At 38.6% G+C, this 21,505-nt stretch overlaps 1 protein-coding gene across 2 annotated transcripts; it reads left to right on the top strand.

Annotated features, from left to right (window-relative positions):
- The first annotated feature begins 1,563 nt into the window (after positions 1–1,563).
- LOC308405141 (DEP domain-containing protein 1B-like) lies at positions 1,564–20,587 on the top strand. Of its 2 annotated transcripts, none has more exons than XM_080895584.1 (11): positions 1,564–1,746; positions 3,619–3,884; positions 4,049–4,193; positions 4,617–4,744; positions 4,825–4,955; positions 5,047–5,094; positions 5,456–5,596; positions 5,720–5,886; positions 7,634–7,810; positions 8,382–8,564; positions 19,039–20,587. In XM_080895584.1, the coding sequence occupies exons 1-11, from the start codon at positions 1,699–1,701 to the stop codon at positions 19,108–19,110; spliced, it is 1,506 nt and encodes a 501-aa protein (XP_080751710.1). In that variant the 5' UTR covers positions 1,564–1,698; the 3' UTR covers positions 19,111–20,587. The 2 variants fall into 2 exon arrangements, with proteins under 2 accessions (XP_080751710.1, XP_080751709.1); XM_080895583.1 differs by lacking the exon at positions 19,039–20,587 and adding an exon at positions 9,410–13,390.
- Positions 20,588–21,505: the final 918 nt, after the last annotated feature.

The raw sequence follows: 21,505 nt of genomic DNA, 5'->3' as shown, positions 1-21,505 counted from the left end.
TTGTAGGTTCTAATCTATTTTAAATTTAGATTTTATTTGAAATTTTCCAAAGCATATTAAAGGAGTGGTACAGCCATCCTGTGTGAAGCTGGGGAGTGTTTGAATTATTAAATACACTGATACTTCACAGATTTGAAGAAGGGACGTGTCTACAATTATTAACACTTTTCTTCATCCTCTTTAATCTCCTTTATGGCTCCATGACAAGCCTTCAGTGTATCCCAAAAGCTGTAGCATGGTTTTGGATAAATAACTGTGCCACCAGCTTGTCTTAAGTATTAAGATCTTATTGACCTTCAAGCAATGCATTAGCAAACTCCCCAAAATACATGGAGTATTATACATTTTTGCTGCTATTGAATTCCCAATAGGCTAACTGGAAACACCAAATGTACCAGTTAGGGTGACCAGATCCCCACAAACTCAAACACTGTGTTTGTGTGTGGCAAGCAGGACATGTTAACAATGTTGGGAAGTAGTAAATGTATTATATTTGAACTTTTTCAAACATCTTGCTATATAAATACATAAAGAATAAAAGGAAACTGAAGTTTAGTTTCATGTTCCCATGTGATGGTCTATATATACTCTTGCATTCTCTGTTATTTCACTGTTATTTCAGCTGCTGTTCAGTGTAAGATTCAGAATTCAGCAGGGAGGCGTCCATAGACTTGCAATTTCTAGACAATTATGACAAAAACACACATACTATTTCACTTCACACCACATTTTTTTACTGTGCGAAATTGAAAAATGACACCAGCAAAAACAAAACATATCTCAATATATACACTTTGTTTTATTTAATTTTATTTTGTGGCAATGTCCATCATATTCATTAAAATCTGCAAAGCTTCTAACTTTTTGGTAACGTTCACTCTTTGGGAACAGCATTAGACCAGCTAAACTTAATTTGACTAAAATAAAAAATAAGAAAAAAGTTCCAAAAAGCCAAACTTTAGAAAAGTTAATGTTCTGCAGAACCAGTAATATGGGACATTGTCTCAAGAAGTAGGACAGGTGGACAAGGAATAAAATAAATTTAAATAAATAATGTAGCAGTATATACAGACAAATGGTCGTTGTTTTTCTTTCCTAGCGTTATTTTTCAACGCTACACAGGAGAAAATATTGTGTGAAGTTAAACAGTATGTGTTTCATAATTATCTAAAATTGCTTGTCTTTCCCGAGTTCGTGTACATTCAATATACAATTTTGGGGGATAAGTAGCAAGCAAGTAGCATGGCAACTGTTACAATCAGTTACTCACCAATAGTAGTAATAGTTCCGTAATTAATCGAGGTGGTCGTCTTGAGGTGACACAAAAGTTTTATAAGCAAATCATGTAGTTAAAATTTAATTGACAAATGTTTTTAGAGAGAAGATAAACAAATACTCTAAAAAATAGTCCTATTCTCCTCTTATCAAACCTAAGTGGCTGTGTCGGGGGTTTTTGGGGGGCAGGGAAAATGTTGCGATGCCACATTTATTTATAAACGCTTTGCTACAATTGGTCACGTGATCATACCGCTGGCTAATCACGTTGTAGAACTGATGTGACGCACGAGATTCAAAGTTGCCTGCAACGTTTCTGCTGAGACTCTTCTTCTACTTAAGTTTTTGACAAGCTTAAAAGAAAAAAAAAAGAAAACTGTGTCCATGTCGGTGTCCAAGTGAAGCGGGGTTTTTACTATTACAATGGAAAACCAAGTTATTGGACCGGGTCCATACAGGGCGACGAAACTGGTGAGTGTTGTGAACTAAAGCACGTTACGTTGGAATGCTTTAACTTAATGTAAATGGAGAGACTAGGTAGTTTTTCGTGTGTGGCTTAACTATTTAAAAGAACTGCGTTCTTACAAATGTAACCGAGTCGTAAATTGAACTAATAAACAGCTCTCGCGTTATCAGTTAGTTTTATAAGCGTTTACAAGCCTGTTTAGAGTGAGGCTAAATTAAAACTAAGTACACATAGATATAGTGAATTTGCATATTAAATGTAGTTACTTATCACAAACACACTCGGCACTCTTTATTTCGTGTAAGAGCTCGATACACAACACAGTTTGCTGTTAATCTCTGTTCGCCTCTGTCAGTGCGCCCCAGGACAGCTGTGGCTACAATGTAGCTTGCCATCGCCAGTGTGTGAATGTGTGTGTGTGAATGGGTGAATGACTGAATGTAGTGTGAAGCGCTTTGGGGTCCTTAGGGACTAGAAAAGCGCTATACAAATGCAGGCCATTTAATGTCATCACTTTTTACGCCCAAAGTCCAAAACAAGTATTTTAAAATATCCACTGTTTTGGGAGCACACAGCACACAGTTTTAACCCCTCGGTTCTTACTTCTGTTCAAACGCCCACCTCAGTGTGCCTCCCCATTAAAAGCAGGGCACTGAAACAGAAGCAGACAAATGAAGTTGAGCTGTCATTAATTTCATGTACACCTGTTATTTTCTTTGACATAGCTGAGTCAGAAAAGACCACTAAAGTGCGATGAAAAATCAAAGTTTTCCAGGGTTGCAGAGAAAAACCTTTTTGAGTTTGAACACAGTGGAAGGCTTTTACTAGCCTTGGCCTGTTTACTCAATGACATCCAGGCTGCTGGCTCTTTGATTTAACTCTTGTAAATCAGATTTCTGCCATGGGGTATTTGGATCATTTTTTTAATTGAAATTCATTCTCATTTATCGACAGGCCACAAATACACAATGGAATCGTATAGTTTTTGTTTTTTGTTTGTTTATTTTAATTCTTCTGCAAAAAGAATTTCTAGAAACTGTCAGCTAGCTTTCCACCTGCTGCAGAAGCATTCTTCCTTCACCAGTTTCTTTTTTGATGTCTCTCTTTCAAACAGTCTGCAGGCGAGCTTATTGGCTTTCGTTTTTTAAGATTTTCTGTCTTTTCCTTTACTTTAAACCTTTTTCATGATTGAGACCAGCCAGGGCAAAGGTTTCTATTTGCAGGGATTCTTCCAGGTATTAAAGACCTTGTGTCGCCTAATTCTCTCTCCCTCCCTCTTTCTTGTTCTCTCTCTGCTTTTATCTAAGCTCAAAGCCTTTTATTTTTCTCCCACACATCTACACAGTGTAACACAATGATGGTAATGCATCCCAAAACACGATGATGAGATAGTGTTTTATTTATTTTTGATAAGTAAATCTTTTTTTTTTTTTTTTCCCCTAACAGGAGGATAATGGAGTTGTTAGAGTAGTTTCAGAGCAGGGCCTATAAACATGGAAATGGACTGTAGAAAGTTAACCATATCAGTGTCTGTTCTTCATTTGCTATTTAAATACATGCTTGTGTATGGCTGATACTGCCATCTTAAAGTAACTAATGGGCATCATGCATGCAGATGTTCTGCTGTGGCAACATCGTATAAAAGCATAACTAAAAACAGTATTGAAGTGTCCGTGAGCACTTGAACTTGGTGAATGCATAAAATGCTGTTATCACATTAATGTATTCCATGAATGATGTTAGCCTGTGTTTTAGACTAAACTTATTTTTTTCAATTTGTCATCAAAAAGACTTGCTGTTACATTTTTGTTGTTAAATATCAGATAATATCACTCTTCAGCGTTTCTCACCACATTCTTTGTTTTGCTGTTATGCAGTGGAATGAAACTATCAGACTTTTTCGTGGTGGCATGCCACTTAGAAGGCATTGGGCACACTTTCGCTGCTATGACTGCAGCTTCACGGGAACCGAGGCTGTGGATTATCTGCATAATCTTCTGAGGGACAATCACAACTTTGGTCCTGAGGTAACCCGCTACCAGACCCTGCAGCTGCTTAGAAAGTTCCTCAAGGCCCATGTGATTGAAGATGTCAAAGGCCGCCATGGGACAGAGGACTTTGAGGACAATGGCCATTTGTACAGGTGCTCCTCTGTCATCCTGCATAGCTTCTTTGTTTTTGGTTTGTTTCTTTATTTTATATTAGAAGACATCACTGATGCATTTCCACAATACAGTTCATCTCTGTTTAGCAAGTGCATCTCTTTACCTCTTTAACTGAGCCCAGTACTATTGACTGTCTCTCCAGGTTCCCAACACTGTCTCCACTCAAGTCTTTTCCAGCAAGGCCTGTAATAAAAGACTGCAGTGACTTGCCCAGACTCATCCGCTGGGATGACTATGAGGAGCTGCCTCAGCAGGAGAACTTTGTACCCGTGAAGTCTGCTGTCCTGGTGAGAAAGAAATGTTCTAGCCCAACTGTGCTTTCATTTTTATACATCCTGTTTCTCTCCAGCTTCAAGACACCTCCTGTATGTTACATCAGTGCTATAGATATTTATATATACAGCACTGGTGTAACATACAGAAGGTGTCTTGAAGCTGGCATCACAAACAAACAAAAATGAATGTTAAATAAATATCAGTAAACAGGTACAATAATTATTCCCTGTGTCATTTCTAATTATTGCACGTAACTTACTTTATGAACATCTATGGTTGGATTCAGTTTTCATTAACAGACCCCTGACATGAAGTTAAACTTAAGTTAGTAAGTATAGCTTTTGTTTGATTGTAGCACAGTTTCATGGGTTCCTTTCACAGTGCTTACTCAATTTAACTTTGAAAGTAACTTTTTCATTTTCCTTTTTAATCAGACTTCAGATTTGTGGAATAAAAGGCACAGCGTTGCTATTGGAGATGTGCATGAATGCAAGCTTATACGCAGGAAGGAGATAACATCAAAACAAGTGGATCACATCTGGAAGTCAATGACAGTGGCACAGTATGTAACTATTGTACATTACCTGTTCATCACTTCCATTGTTTGTGCTGTATGGAGGTTTAATTCTAATCCTGTTTTAGTTTGCAGCGAGTGCTGGGTCTGAAGACACTGGATGGCGTTTTGAACCCAGCGCATGTCAATGGCAAGCACATTGTTCACAATGTGTTCAGTGTCAATAAAGCAGGCATAGTTGTATTGGAGAACAAAGCTGGTATGCTGCATTGGTTCCCAGAACTATTGCTTTTTTTGTTGTTGAAACTTGCTGTATGATTATAATTCACCTATTCTGTTTGCATTTCTAGAGGACATGCCCTACTGGGTGGTAACTGCAATGAAATGCCTTGCTAACTGTAAGTATACATTTTCTGTTGACCTTAAATAATTCTTGTTTTAAAAAAAAAAAAAAAAAAGAGCAAGAGCAAGAGAGAGAGAACGAAAGGAAAAAGCAGCTTTACCTTGGGACTGGTTCATTGTGTGTGTGTGACTGCCATAAGTAAGATTGAAGAAGAATCATTCTGTACAATGGATTTCACTTTCATTTTATTTTATATTGTTAATGAGTTTCTGACAGGTGATATTTCTCTCTGGGCTTTTAGTGCCATAAGCACTTGTCATTTTTAGGGGTCTTTTTACAAAGCCTGTGTGTGTATTTAACTTTCCTCCACTGTTCCTTGTGAAAAGCCATAAATCTGTCTTTGTTTTCTTTCTCAGGGCCTAATGGCAATGAAAGCAAACAGCCAGTGTACCCAGGTTTCGAGAGGGATGTTCTAAGAACAGTAGCAGACTACTACCAGAGACTTAAAGAACCCCTGCTGACTTTTCATCTGTATGAAGTATTTGTCAACATTCTCAGTGAGTGCCTCACAACGTGGATTCACTACAGTGTTTTTGCACTGCTGTTTTCTGGTGTTTGTTTTGCTAACCTCTAAGTTTACCCTTCCAGTGCTGGACTTATCTTTTACTATATCACTGCAGGTTTGCTGCCAGTGCAGGAGGCAGCCAGTGAGGCTCTTCAAGTAAGCTGTCTCCTTCTGCCGCCACCCAACCGAAGACGCCTCCAGCTTTTATTGCGTCTCATGGCCCGAGTCTGTCAGAATCCCCAGCTTCCTCCACTTAATGACACGATTGCTACCCGCACACTGGTACATAATCCTACAATTTATTTATTTCACTTTGTACCATTTCGGCAGGTTAACTAAGTCCATTGTTTTAGTAAAAGCTCTTAAATCAGTATTCATATATTATAGGAGGACAAATGAGCCTGTTACATAATGGAAATTTAATAGTCCAGCAGATAACTCTATTTTCATAAAGGTTATAACCATATATGTCAACCATAGATTCGTTGATACATGTACCTCAACTTCCAACTGCTAATATAAATCAAGCAAATGGAGGTATAGTCTTTTTCATGCACGCACTGAGCCCCTAACTGTACTAGTATATCACTGACAGAGGTACATGAAAGAATGAAAATAGCTGACTCCATCAGATCAGGACATTAAATGTTCCTTAATGTGCTAGCTCCCCGCTATAAAGTCTATGTAACTGATTTTGCTAGTTCATGTGTAAAAACACTTTATTTCAACACACTCTTTTATAGATATTTCTATATAATATTGCACAGAGTGCCAGCTCATGTTGTAATAAAACAGATACAACTGTGATAATTCATATAACTGTAAAACTGTTATATGAGCGTGAACATTGTAACAACATTTTAATAACTCACACTGATGCATATTTTTGAGTTACTTGGGTAAGTCTGAGGTTTTCATTTTTACGCTGCACATTTTCTTTTCAGAATGCACTTTGTTACAATTTGCTTACTGGCTTTTGTCCATCGCCTACAGTTGCCTCTACCATTCCTTCTTGTCAAATGATTCTGGTACATTTGGTATATTGCCTAATATAGTTGAAGAAAAAAATCATGCATTTGCAATTAGAATTTTGAAATGATTAAAACATGTTTGGTTGGAATTCTGGAATTGACTATTTGACAGCTTTGATCTTGAAATGTGTAAAAGTAGAAAGAAACCTATATTTTTGTCAGGCTGTGATGAATTATGGTAAGGAGAATACATTCTCCCATAGCTTCCTGTGTGGTACCAGGAAAAGGGATGAAGAGAGTGAAGCTCTTTAGAAACACAGTTTGTGCAGAATCATTGTTACCTGAAAAGAGTAAAGAGTAAATGGACTATAGTGCAATATTGTCAGGGATTTGGACAGTCCTTTATTCTTAATAACGAAAGGGAATAAAAGAAGTTAAAAAGACTCAAAATTGCATATGTGGTAGATATACAACACTTTTTTTGTGATAGGCCTATAAACATGGAAATGGACTGTAGAAAGTCTGGCTGCTTAATAGCTGCTTTTCAGTGAGAGTGGGGGAGTTCTGGGGGATTTCAGGGAGGTTGATGTGGGTGTATTATTTCCACAAGTTCAGTGTTTTTCAGTGCAGTCATTATAATGATTATTTTGTCTTACTTTGCAACAACCCCCAGGCACATTAGACCTCTCACATATAAAGATTTTATAGATTTAAGATTTTTATAAAACACTCTTCATAACAACATGCTGCAAGTGAAGCCAGTTAAAAACTTAATGAAAAAGGGTATTATATCGTTTTTATTTTATAACTCCGTATAGTAGTGTATCACTTTATTAAGTCTTCATCTTAGCAAGATAATGAACCCAAAAAATCTGTGTCTTTAACACTGCCTGCATGCAAAATTCACCCAATATAACTTTCACAAAGATGTTTATTACTTTGGATTTATGATGGGTGCTTAACATATTTGATAAATCTTCAATATTGCTGTAGCGTAAGCAGCATACTTTCACTGGCAGTGACCCCCTTATCCAACTCTCACTGTGGTGTCTGTCTAGATGGTGCAGATGTTCTCTCAGTGCGTTCTTGGCTCAGCAGACGACATGGACTTGGATGAGTTACTTGCCACCAAATTGGTGACTTTCATGATGGAGCATCACAACACCATCTTCCAGGTGCCTGCCAAGCTGCGTTGCCAAGTTGAAGAGCATCTGTCCCACCTCAAAAGAGCACAGGTTGGTACACATTCAGTCACAATGAAATTGAAATTAAGTTTAGTGTTATATTAACCAGAGCCCAACCGATTTAATTTGAAGATTTAAACAGAAGGGAACAAAGGCAACACAAGAAATGAGTGATTTATTTTTCATCTTGATGGGGTTTACAGCTTATACTAGTGATTAGAATGGCCACAGCTGTTTTTTTATCAAGCACTGTGTGAGGGAAATTGAAAAGCAGTTTCAAGCTGATCATTGAACAAAGAGAGGAGCCACTTGTGTGACAGAGACAGACCTTGCGGGACAGTTTTCTGTAAAACTTTGTCCCTGCGCTCTTGATCGGCTTGGTTTGATGATGAGGGGCTTCACTTATAAGTGTGTGCACACAGTTGATTCATATTAGGTGTGTATATGATTAATTTTGGCTCGTACTTTAGTACATGAAGACTATATTGATGGTACATGTTCAACATCAGATGAAGGCCCAAATTCATTATTATCTTTTACTCCATCAATGGGCCTCTGTCCCACACTGTTATAACTATAAACATTTTTTAATGTATTGCTGTGTCTTTGTGTCTTCCATCAGATCAAATATGCAGGGGCTGATACAGATTTCAGTGCATCTCCAGCTTTCTACAAGCAGATCAGCAGGGTGGAGTGCGAGGAGCAGAGGGTGATAGGCACTCAGACCCCGCTGCAGCAGTTGCTAGAAGGCCTGATTGCAGACAAAGAACTCCCCGCTAAAGACAAGAGGAAAAGACTAAAACAGGTATGCCTACACACCAAGGATGTCATTAGAGCTAGATTCAACTGGATCTGTCTCATTAGATTTTGAGGGGAAAGCCAAGCTGCTCTCAAACAACAAATTACAAGCATTTATGTAAAAGCCATTTGAATTTTAGGAATGCGTCAGAATCAATTCGCTCCAGAGACCGTGAAAGATGTGATTGCACTCTATTCGTTTTCCTGTAGTACTCTTGTTGCCATAGATGCAGTAAGTACTGGAGAGGATGCTAATGTGAAACAACATGGCACTGTCAGGTGCAGGAACAGGTCTGTTGGTACTTCTCTGTGTCTGATCATATTTTGCATCCTGGTCAGATGATCAGGGACAAGTTATATACAACTAAAAGCAGCTGATGTCACAGAGCTGTTAGCAAAAAATAAGGTAACACCTCAACTTTAACTTAAATTCATAAAGATAGGATATGTATTCAGAACTCGTAGTAGGTTTAATCTTTTGATTTTGACACAATTTTTTAAATGAAATGATTCTATAGCTTTTGTATAGATGTCAATGCCCTATATATAACCTTTACTGAGGCTAACCGTACACTAATAAAGTAAATAAATAAAGGCTTTGTGCCGCTCATCGAGTCAAACATTACCTTTAGTCTATCACATAATAAATAATGTGTGCCTTTGTTTGCAGATCTAAGTCAGAATATATTTATTTGAGTGGTATGGCTGTGGTACTAAATACTAGTATCATGACATTTCTCTTGAATTTTAATCAAATTAAGGTCTAGAAGGAATGTGAATTTAAAATCCAAAACAATGTCGGTTTTCTTATAGGGTGTGTATACTGTAAAATAACATTTCCCATCATTGCAGTTTCAGAAGTCCTACCCTGAAGTCTACCATAGTCGATTTCCCACTGAAGAAAGCAAAGCTGCTGTCATACCCGAGAAAACCCCACGACTCAAACCTAATCTTATGTTCTTCAGCATCAAGAAACCCTTCCAGCCTTTTCAAAGAAGCTGGAGTTTCAGGGCATGATCTGCTACCACTAAAACATTTACACATCTTAACCTCAGAGTTGCAAAATGAGGAGTGAGGCTATAATGGTGTTCTCACCACAATTACAGCGCTCTTCATTAACCACTACAATTTTTACTAAAAAAAAAAAATTAGTCCTTGCAGCCGATGGTAAACAAGGATGATGAATTAAAGAGCCTGTTCACTCAAGTTATAGAAGGATTATAAGAGATTTTCCTCTTAATAGGTCATTTTCTAAACGGAAGCAAATGCTTCATGCAGCAAATGCAGGGGGTGAACTTACCACGCTTCTGTTTTAATAAGAAACTTGAACTAAACTATGATCCACTTACACCTAAAGAGTTATTAATCGTGATTTGTTTTTTTCTTAGATTTCATTAACTGGTACTTTGTATGGTTACAAAGATCCAAAACAGCTGAAAATGCAAGTAGCAACAGTAGTAAAATGCACTACAAAAGTATTAACAGGTTATCAGATGTTAACATTTGGTAAATTTTATAGATGAAATTCAAGTGGTCTTGAAAGATTGGTAGACAATTATATTGTATCAAAATATTCTTGGTGCTCCGAATATTCAGATGTAATTAATGATGCTGACTCAACAATGCACTGCTGCGTTTCGTTTTTTAATAATAATTTCTTAGAATAATCATCATAAATTTGAATTTAGGCAGCTTAATCGTTTTTACTTTGATCAGGTAGACCTTTACTTAATGATGAACATATCAAGAGTTTGCCTAGAAAGGGAACATATCCTCACTGGTCACTTTATTAGGTACGCTTGTTCAGCTGCTTGTTAATGCGGGTATGATTGAGATGGCATTCTCACGGCCAGCTGAGTGCATTTAGGCATCTTTGAATGTGCCATGGTTATCATCACCAGACGGGCTAGTCTTAGTATTTCAGAAACTGATCTACTGGGATTTTCCCACACAGCCATCTCGTGAGTTACAATAGAGTGGTTCAAAAAGGAGAACATCTCTAGTCACTCATGTGAACTAAGAACAGGAAACCAAAAATACAATTCACATGGCCTAACCAACTTGAACAATTGAAGACTGGAAACCCTCCGTCTGGTCTGTTGAGTCTGAGTCTGCTGTGCATTTTGACATGAATGTCATGAAAGCGCTGAGTCATCCTGCCTTGCTGGTTTATTAATGTGGGGCATATTTTCTTGGCACACTTTGGGCCTCTTGTTGCTGTATTGAGTATTGTTGCTGACCATGTCAAACCCTTTATGACCCCAGTGTATCCATCTTCTAATGGCTGCTGCTAGGACAATAATGCAACATGGCACAAGTCTCAAACTTGTTTGTTAAACATGATAGTGAGTTCACTGTACTGGTGGAAAGGGAGATTGGCATCATAGATATACAGCCAACAAACCTGCAGCACCTGTGTGATTCTATTATGTCAATATGAACCAAAATCATTTAGGAATGTTTCAAACATCTTGTTCACTCTGCCACCAAAAATTAAGGCAGATCTGGAGGGAAACCTGGTACTAACAAGGTGTACCTAATAAAGTGGTCAGTTAGTGTATGTGGCATTTTTACAGAAATGTGATGCTCTAGTTATAAATTTCATTTGTAACAACATAAATGTTGACACATTTGGGGAAAACTACACAGTCCAGATGAAAATCATAGACTTACAGTATATACACTTGTAGTAGTGTATGTATTTAATTGATACATCCCTTTCTCTGTAAACCCTCTGTACTGGAGTCCAACACTGCGCTGTAGAGAATTCATTTCATATCTTAGCTTGTTGGTTTTATTCTGTATATAAGAACTGTTTTGTTGATTGGTACATATTTCAGTGCTTCAAATGCCGTTCTTTCACGTTTAAATGCTTATTTGTGTTTTTTGTATGTCTTCTATTCAGTCAGGTTGTTTTGGTTTTTTTTAATCTTAGACTTAAAAAGTAGGGGTGCAACGATACACAAAATTCACGGTTCGGTTCGATACTTTGGTGTCACAGTTCGATATTTTTTCGATACAAAAAAAATGTTCATGCCTTTTTAATTTGTCATTTATTAAAATTATAAATATATATTTTAACTCAAAAGTACAGTTTTTAAATTTAACCCTAACCCTTGTGCGTGTTTTTTATTTTGACAGCGAATGCGCACCTGCGGACCACTTATGTGCAGCCCTGGTTATTTAGCTCGTCATATCGCAGCCACAGAAATTATTTTGTCCATGAAACCATAAAGCTGCACTTTCTTTTTGCCTTATAGTCTGATTTGTCATAACTTCTCCGTTTTGTGGTAAGCTTTTCTTTGGCTGTCACTTCTTCACCCTGACCTGTCTTATTTGGCTCAGCAGAACTAAAATATATATATCCTGCTGCTTTTACACACGGACTCACATAAGCTCAGCGATTCTCTGCGCGATCAACCTCTCACATGTTTAAGCTTGCTGCGGGAGATTTCACTTGTCATGTTTGCATAGTAAGCTAACGATTAATAAGACGATGTCAGAGGAATTGGTGCACAAATTATCATCACTCACAGATCAGTGCTGTCGCTCTCTATACACAGTTCGCACGATTGCAAAGTGAAAGCAAAAAAACAAGCGCAAATTCAAACGCGATTTCAATATGTCACATATTGACAGTGGCTCACCGATGCCAATAACATAATTACCCAGCTACATTTCTGAAAGAATGCAAAAGCATTGACATATATTTTTCCTACAATAGCCCGACGGGCAGGGAAGAGATAGATTTTGGTAGCCCGACTGAAAAAATCGCTAGCCCCAGGACGTCGGGCTAGCGATATTGCGAGCCCTGTATCTGATTGAGGAATCACTCATCTTTGGAAAAGAGAGTTTATTACAGAGAAACGTCTCTTTCCAAAATAAAAGCTATACTATCCGCTTCTTCTGGGCTATATTCTCAGCAGCATAAGGAGAATCATGTGCTAACAGCTGTCTAAATGACTCGGCTAAAGTTAGTAGCATGCTTGTTGTTTTTGTCTTTGCACTAGGATGATGTCGGCGTAAATGTGCAGTCATATTCGTTGTGTTCCCACTAGTGCTTTCAGGTTAATCTCGTTGAAATGACCTTAACGCCACAAAACGGCAAATCTCCGTTAACGAGCTACCGCCGATCGCCCCGTGCATGGGGCTAGACGGCCAACACGTTAACGAGCTAACTGCGCTAACACACTAGTTCCCACCCATGTAATTGAGCATTGCATGGCACATCCAACATACTGTTTTACTTTCGTCCATGACTCGCTTACCTTCAGGGTCATACGTCACATGAAAACCAAAATAATTCCAAATGCCAGATCTGAATGAGGGTGGGGGAGGTCCATGTTGCAAGGAGAGCTTAACTTCTGTCTTGCTAGCTTGCCCTGCGCTCTTCCTTCTGACGATGCTGTCTGTGTTGAGCGCTCAGTGGATCTGCGCTCGACAGTGCAGCCTAGGCGGAGTAGTCGAACGCAGATTCACTGAGCACTCAACACAGACAGCATCGTCAGAAGGAACGTTGATAAAATAAATTACAAATGTTGTATTGTTCGATACATATGCGTACCGAACCGAAAGCACTGTATCGAACGGTTCAATATTGATACGAATATCGTTGCACCCCTATTAAAAAGTGTTTTATTTTTATAGTGATTCTGTCAATGACTGGGTTTTTAATAATATCCCTAAACCAATGCTGGAATAACTGTTACACTCAAATTGCTGCTCTGTTGTGGAATTAAATAAATGTTTTTAATTTAATTTTTTTTAAATTTTGTATTAAAAAAAATAATTGGCATACATAACTGTTTCTTTTATTGCTGTTTTTCTGTTGAATGTTTTGGCTTTTTATGAGTTTGTTTCTACAGCATAAATATTTATATATCTCTATGTAGATATACAAATCATTAACAGCACTGGTAATTACCAAAATCCTGTTGCATTTTTAATGCTAAAATATAATTATTGTTTTACAAAAACACTTAAAAATATTAAAAAGCACATTATTTTTGATCACGATTTCATAATCACAGTTATTGCATTCGTGAACAGAAAAAATATGTTTAGGGGCTGAATGTTCAGATGATCTGTTCTTTGAAGCAAAATTGTCTCTGGAAGCCATTCTTCAGGAGGGGAAACACAGAAAAGGCTGAGGTATGCCAAATTACTCAAGAACTGGACTGAAAATCAGTTGTGACAAGTCTACTACAGTGAGTTTCTACAGCCTTCTGTAAAACACAGTGGAGGCTTTGTAAAGGAATGAAAAGCAGCCAACATCCAAAGAGAGGTAAATGTCCTTCAAGAAGCCTGGAGAACTATTTCTAAGGACTGCTTGTTTTGCACAGGGACATAAATATCACTATAACTAAGCCGCAGGTTTGCATCAGAACTAAAAAGTGCGTACTTGAAGAACACCACCTGCCAAAAAAGAGATAAAGTGCAAGAGCATAATTAGCAAATGCAGAGCAAAATCATTTGTTATAATTCCACATTTGGGAATGTTTTTATTCTTACCGTTACGTCCCCATTCATAGCATTCTTAAGATAGATCTTCATATTTAAATAGTGAAAGAGTACTGAGTTCTCTGTTTGCTCAGATGCAGGTGTGCCAGGCTATTGGAATTCTTGTGAAGATTTATCTGACATGTGCATTAAGAAACAGCGAAAGAATAAGGAGTGTGATGCGGTCTGCTTGACCTTCAGTTATTGACGCTTCTCCGTCATCTTTTACCTTGCTGTAAGTGCATACGAAAAGCTCTTAGCTGATAGTGATAATAATAGAGATTATATGAAACTACAGAGTGCTTGGATAGCAGTGAGATGTTAAGCAGGGGCTGGTAGTCGTGACAACATAAGAGTTCTCAGAAGTTGACACCTGCCTGATCTCACAAGCAAATAATCCCAGACTGCAAAGTCTTTGCCCTGTACTCAAGGTGAAAGAACACTTTTACCTCGGTCGCCAACTTAACTCATCATTACTGATCATTCACAATAATCAAACCATCAAGTTTATGTTTTGGGGGGCGACAGCAAACATAAAGCCAAGTTGTGTCAGATTCCTAAAAACAAATAAAAGGCCAAAATGGATAAAAAGTTTGTGATTTTGCATTAATTACAAGTCGCAAAAACAATTTTATTTTTCCTGTCTTCATTGAGCAACTAAGTCATCACTCAGTGCAAGCTGGAAAAAAAATTAAGTGGACTCTTTAGTATTTAGTAACTGGTAGACTCTTGGGCACAGCGTGCTCACAAGTGCAGTGCTAACATGCTGATATTTAAAAGGCTGTTAACCTTCTTACTCCCACACTGTACAGCTGAGGCTGATGCAAACAGTTCATTTCGCGGATGTTTTGTCACAAACCGTTTTTTTTTTTTTAAATGGATTACTTAAAATGTAGACCTGAAAAGTCTTTGAATTCAGATGTTTTCACTCCCACTGCCACAGCACCTAGCCATACCTGCCTTTAAAAACATTTGTGAAAGAATGGTTTGGATGTCACTGTTTCAGCAAGTTTGGGAAAATTCTTCCCTTCCCTTGTAGATATTTCATTTTTAATGTAAAGTGGAAGCACCTAGAAACTACAGCATCTCAGACACTAAGTAACAGACACTAAGTAACAGATGCATACCTCTGGCTTTACACTTGGCACCATTGCACTGATAGGCTTTCTTTTCTCTTTTTTTTTTCTTTTAAGCGCAACACCTATAATTTAGCTTTCACTTAATGATTGCAGATCACAGTTTAGGAGGCATTAGTAGCAAAGTAATGACTATGGGGAAGTCATCATCTCTTATTAATTATGTAATACTGAGAGGAAAAAAAGTCTATTACATAACTTTATTGAATGGTGCTGCAGAGAAGTCTGTGGTCATTATTATGCTTCAGGTATTATCAGCACCTTATTATTCCAGCCTGTTTGCCCGCAGATACAGTATGTGTTCCATTCAGGGTGATTTGTAATAGCTGATGTCTCAGCAGAGGAGTGAAGGAGAGGGAATTAACTCCATCATCAGGGATCTCTTCAGCCTTTGTGGCAATGAGCACAAAGCCTGCCCCGAATACACAATGGCCAATTTGCTTTGATGGATCAAGAGTGTACAGATGGCATTCAAAGATGCCATGTGTTCAGCTCAGAGACCCTCAACATATATGATTTTCAAGTGTTACGAGCAGTCTCTCTATTGTAAATTGTCTAAAACATACTTGAAAGATGACCTTGAACAAAGTGGAAACAATCACTTTTCAGTTTACTGGCATCTATTATAAAAATCGAATTGGCTGAAATGGGCAACTTGTCAAAAATAAAAATGCTATTGTTTCCCTAATCAAGCTGAAATCATCGCCAGTGTTTTCAGTGCCTTCAGTTCTGAGCGGTTCATTCCCCCGTAACCTTGAAGGTTTTCTCTCGTTTACTCTCAATTCTGTCAGGAGCGGAAATAAAGCTTAGCAGTTACTTTTCACTTTCTTCTTCTTCACTTCTGAAGCTGTATAGGTCACATGCGCCTTCATAGCATTTTTCTGGTGTTACGTGTCAGTGACTCAGCCCATGCAGTCCATTTGGGAAAGCCCATGCTGTTTCCCTAATGCATTTCTGGGAACAGACATGTACCTGTTGTAATTGTTTTTTCACTCCATTTTTGAAGTACAGGTGTATTATGCGATCACAGCGACCTGAAAGCACACCGGCACAGGAGGAAAGGTGATCCCGCTCGATGTGTGATATTCTACTACTGTCAAGAGCAAAATATGCAGAAAAGTAGATATTGGATGCCACTGCTGATACTCATTTGGATGACCTTAGATGCATTGTGTTTTCAGTTGAATTAAGCTATTATTCTAAACTAAGGAAACCACTTACTTTAATTGATTCTGGTTTACACAAGCTGCACACTGTTCAAGTTTCAACTGCTCATGCATCACTCATAATTACAAGAGCACAAATATTCACAGTGTGATATCCACCTAATCTGCAAAAAGTCATCATAGCTCATCTTCCAGCAAACACCGTGATACTGTAACACAAAAAGTGTAGAAAGAGAGAGAGAGTTCTCAGCAGATACGATGCAGTCGCTGTCTTTATTAAGCACACCCTGCTAGTACAGGGTTGGACTCCTTTTGTCTTCAGATTGATTACAGTGATCTCATTGTAATGTTCAAGAAACCAGTTTGAGGTGATGTGAGCTCTGTGACATGGTCCATTAACCTGCTGGAAGCTGCCATCAGATTATGGGTACACTGTGGTCATAAAGGAATGGACATGGTCAGCAACAATACTCAGGTTCGCTGTGGTGTTTGAAAGATGCTCAGTTGGTACTAAGGGCATGAAAGTGTGCCAAGAAAATATGGCCCACACCATTACACACTACCAGCAGAAACCTGAACTACTTTTACTAGGCTGGATGGATCCATGCTTTTCATGTTGTTCACACCAACATGACCCTATCACCCGAATGTTGCAGCAAAAATTAACATTCATCTGACCAGGCAACATTTTTCCTCTTCATAGCTGACAAGTGCGGAACTCAGTGTGGTCTTCTGCCACTGTTCAAAGGTGCTCTTCTGCATACTTTGGTTGTAATGACAACCTGGATTGAAGCAGCCCATCAGCACATCATTCTTGACCACGTCTATAAGACTAAATATGTTGACTTGCTGCAATGTGACTGATTAGGTATTTGTGTTAAAGAGCAGCTAAACAGGTGTGCCTACTGAAGTAGCCAGATGTGGTGCACACCCTGGACAGATCACGAGTCTGCCCCACACATTCACATCTATGGGCATTGACGTAGTCCCACTGAGTGCTTTTGGACAGCTTTGGAGGAAGCCAGAGTAACCAGAGAGAGCATGCAAACTCCACACAGAATGGTCCCGGCAAGACGGTGAACTTGAACCCAGGCAACAATGCTAGTCACCGTGCCGCCGGGCTGACCTATTTCTAGTGCTAATACAATACAAAAAAATTGATTAAATGCAGCTCATATTCACTATGAAATTGAGAAACAGAGCAATCCACACCTTCTTCGTTGGCTGACTTTTTGATATCCTCTCTGCAGTCCACACAGCTGCTCAGGGAAGTCAAATTTCTCTCTCCATCAGTGTCAGTTAGATAAAAGCCAATTCAAAGGAAATGAGGCTGCACTGTCTGTGCTCGGATGGAGTGAACAGCATCTTTGAGCGACTGACTGACTGATGTGTTTTTCTACCAAATGAAGTGAGGGTGTCTTTTTTGTTTCTTTTCCCCTTGTCGTGTGGAGCAACATGTGGCTTTGATGCTGATTTTGATTTGGATCCAAATGTAAAATTAGCAATAATAGCTTACCTTCAAGAAAGGGAACCTCATTAATCCCAAGCTGCACACGCAATTTTACCCCAACTCTTTTGCATCAGAGGCAGAGATGCTTTTATGGCAGGAATACGATCGCTTTGACGTCAACAAGAGTTTGTAGTTCTTCTGTTGCTGCAGCTGCCTGAATAGACGCCATTCAAGCAGGCAAACATGAATGGCAAAGATGATTTATAAATGGCGCTGACGTCTGTTGCATTCATGCGCATGTATTAACGATATTGGACAATAAGCACACATGTAAACTCAGGGGCCGGCAGCAGCGGCTACTTCCGTTAAGGTGCACATCTCTGTGCAGGTGAGTCCATAAACAGACAATGAAAGAATGAGTCAAAGGAAGAGCAAGAGGAGTCATTCACCATACTACACCCTGTGACTCAGGACAGCCTTACACCGAGACAAGACACCCACATCATCGTCAGACAGACATTTAAACCACGAGTAAAAATGTGTTGCTGTGTGAGAATAAATTGGTAAGCAAGTTATTTTCTCCATGACAGCATATTTAATCAGGAGTAGCAGTTACTCTGACAATTTGTGCTTTGCATTAAACATTTCAGAGTTTGTCTAATGCCAACAAAACACCACACAACAAAGTGATTTTGTCATCTCGGTGTTTAAATCACGCAGAAAAAAGAAAGCTTTCCTTGTGAATGTTTGAGCTGAGATTTACATAAAAGGACATGAATTTATTAGTTTATTTGTGTGTGTGTGTGTGTGTGTGTGTGTGTGTGTGTGTGTGTGTGTGTGTGTGTGTGTGTGTGTGTGTGTGTGTGTGGCTCTGCCTCTTTTTGCCTCTGTTACATTATCTTCTTTTACCTTGACATTATAGCTGAAAGTTCACCTTCTATGGAATAAAATGTTCATTAGCCTCTAGAGAAGATCTTTGTAAGACTTTTCTTAAAAGATTTTAAAATTAAGACAGCAAAGGGGGAGATATTACATTTTGCTTTTTCTTGGCACCCGAGTTAATTGTAAAGTAACTCGAGAGCTCAGAGCTTTCATCAGAGATTTGGGAGTGCTACTGGTGACTAACGAAAACAACCAGTTTGCCAATGACAGCATATTAAACTGTCTTGGTTCTTCTCTCACTGCTCTTAACTCCAGCCTCCATCCTTCTATTCTCCATTTATCTACCAGATGCCCTCAGATTTGCTTCCAGATCCAGTCACCTGGCTTTGTCCCCTCCTTATTAACGCCCGTAAAGGCTGATCTTCAGCTTTACCATGCACCTGCTTCCCATTCAGCATTCCCATGAGGAATGCTCAGACCTCTACATTGGAGAGACCAAACATCCACTTCACAAGCGCATGGCACAACACAGAAGAGCCACCTCCACAGGACAAGACTCAGCAGTCCATCTGCATCTTAAGGATAAAGGACACTCTTTCGAGGATGCCAATGTTCACATTTTGGACAGAGAGGACAGATGGTTTGAAAGAGGAGTGAAAGAAGCCATCTATGTCCACTGTGAGCGACCATCTTTGAACAGAGGCGGTGGTTTACGACACCAACTCTCTGCCATCTATAATCCAGTTTTGAGATCCCTTCCCAGACGCCTTAACGCCCACTCACATCCTGGGCCATCTGATTTCAGGAATTCGCATGATAAGGTGGGGCCAGGTTTCACAATGAACACACCCGAAACTCTGGCTGATTGGAACCCACACCCAGTTTCACACCTTGGCTCAGGCGATTAGAGGATCATCAGGGGGTCCTTTTGTCCCTCTGTGGGGGGTCACTCCCACTAGGTTTATATCTGGGACTCTCCACCATTTGACCTTAGAACTGAAGAAGCTTCTCGGATGAGAGGTGAAACGTCTTCAAGCAACTTAAAGAAGTCCAGACGCTTTTCTTTGCAAGCTCCTTTGACTACGATGACCTGGATGACTGAGAACCTTCACAGACACTTAGGCAACAACTGGTGTCAATTTGGCAGCCAAGGCAGGAAAACTAGACAGTGGCTCAATGCACTTGAGTTGGAAGTTAGGATTTAAGATACTTAGAAACAGCCAACTACAAAACATGCAAACTCATCTGTGAAAAAGAAGTGGATTGCAGGGGGCACCTAGCAACAATCAGGGCTTGCAGTTTACTCAACTATATTTCCACCTCACTGGTGAGGAAGTGTTGTGATTTTGCCATATTGTAAAAGAAGACGCATTAACTGAGTAAACTCATACCTGTCAAATGTCTGGTAGGAGATTTCTTGCACAAACATGATACTTATTAGTCTGAGTGGGGTTTATTTTCTGTACACTTTGAATAGACAATTTATGCGAAGGGCAACTGAAAGTTGATGGCAATATCACTCGTTTCACTGCTATTTGATCTACAAAAACTATCACAGATATTTTTTGATTAATAACCTTTATTATAATGAGTGTCACTTCACAAAATGTTCGCCTTGATGCTAGAATGTGAAGGGATCATTGAAGATATTGGTCACATGATGATCCAAAGTGGTGGGATAACAAAAATTGCCATTTGTCAGAACCCTCAGCAATCCAACCTCATAGAAAGGAAAATCAAATTCCCAGTTTGCTTCTGTTTACTGTTAGGCTTAGCAATTTCATTAAAGCTAAGAGGAGCCGTTTCTCTTATTTGTACTGATTTTCAAAGCAATAAAAAAATGTCCTTTGGGTGATTTTTATTTCAGCTGCACACCTGTGGATATACTTGGTGTTTCAAAGGGGATTAAATTACTGTTTTTATATTGATATTTGGCATCTTTGTACATAGAACTGCTTTGAAAAAGCTACATATTTACAATAGAAAACATCATTGCAAAGAAACTGGTCATTGGGTTCACTGGGTGGATTTGATGCCAGGACTCTCTATACTGTGTAATCTAAAAAAACAAACTGGAGGGATCTGAACTGGTGTGGGTCTGCTCCATGGTTTCATTCTTTTGGCACTTTGAGTTATACACTGATAATCAAGAAGGTGAGAGTTGGTTTGGGGTATAAATGAGGCTTAAGAAAATGCTACTTTTATAAATAAAGCCTCAGTGTGACATAAGAATTCGCTTTTTGAATAAACACAGTGAAATTTCATGTATGTGAGCAAGTGTTGTTTATGGAATAAGACAACTCCACCGAGGAAATGCCAGAGTTTAATGTGACTATAATACAAGCAGCACTGCATAAGACACAATCAAAAGCCTGAATATATTTCATAATACAATCCAGATATCAATTTACTTAAAAGAGAGTTATATAATTGTTTTGTCAGATTTTGATTTTATATCACAGCTGTTTTAATACAGGAATCAGAGTCAAAAAGCAAGCCACACTAAACAAAATGCACTAAAAGTTGTACAAATGTGTGTCTCTCCAGAAACTTACAGTTAGAAAGAATTACATTTATTGCATTTACTCACAAAATGGTATGTGCATACATTTGGTTTTACCATACTGTTTTTAATTCCATTTTTATTTATGAGAAAAAACATTTTACTGAGCATGGAGTAGATGAATTTTGAAGAAAAAAAAAAGAAAGAAAGTTTAATCCATAAATCTACATTTCAAAATGAAAATAAAACATGTAAGAAAATAGCCGTCACATTACAGTTACAGTATATTCATTGTACTCATGAAACAGTAAA

Source organism: Rhamphochromis sp. 'chilingali', assembly GCF_963969265.1.
Source record: "Rhamphochromis sp. 'chilingali' genome assembly, chromosome: 11".
NCBI classification, from domain to species: domain Eukaryota; kingdom Metazoa; phylum Chordata; class Actinopteri; order Cichliformes; family Cichlidae; genus Rhamphochromis; species Rhamphochromis sp. 'chilingali'.
Note: the sequence above shows the minus strand (reverse complement) of the source record. Positions and strands in the feature narration are given on the sequence as shown.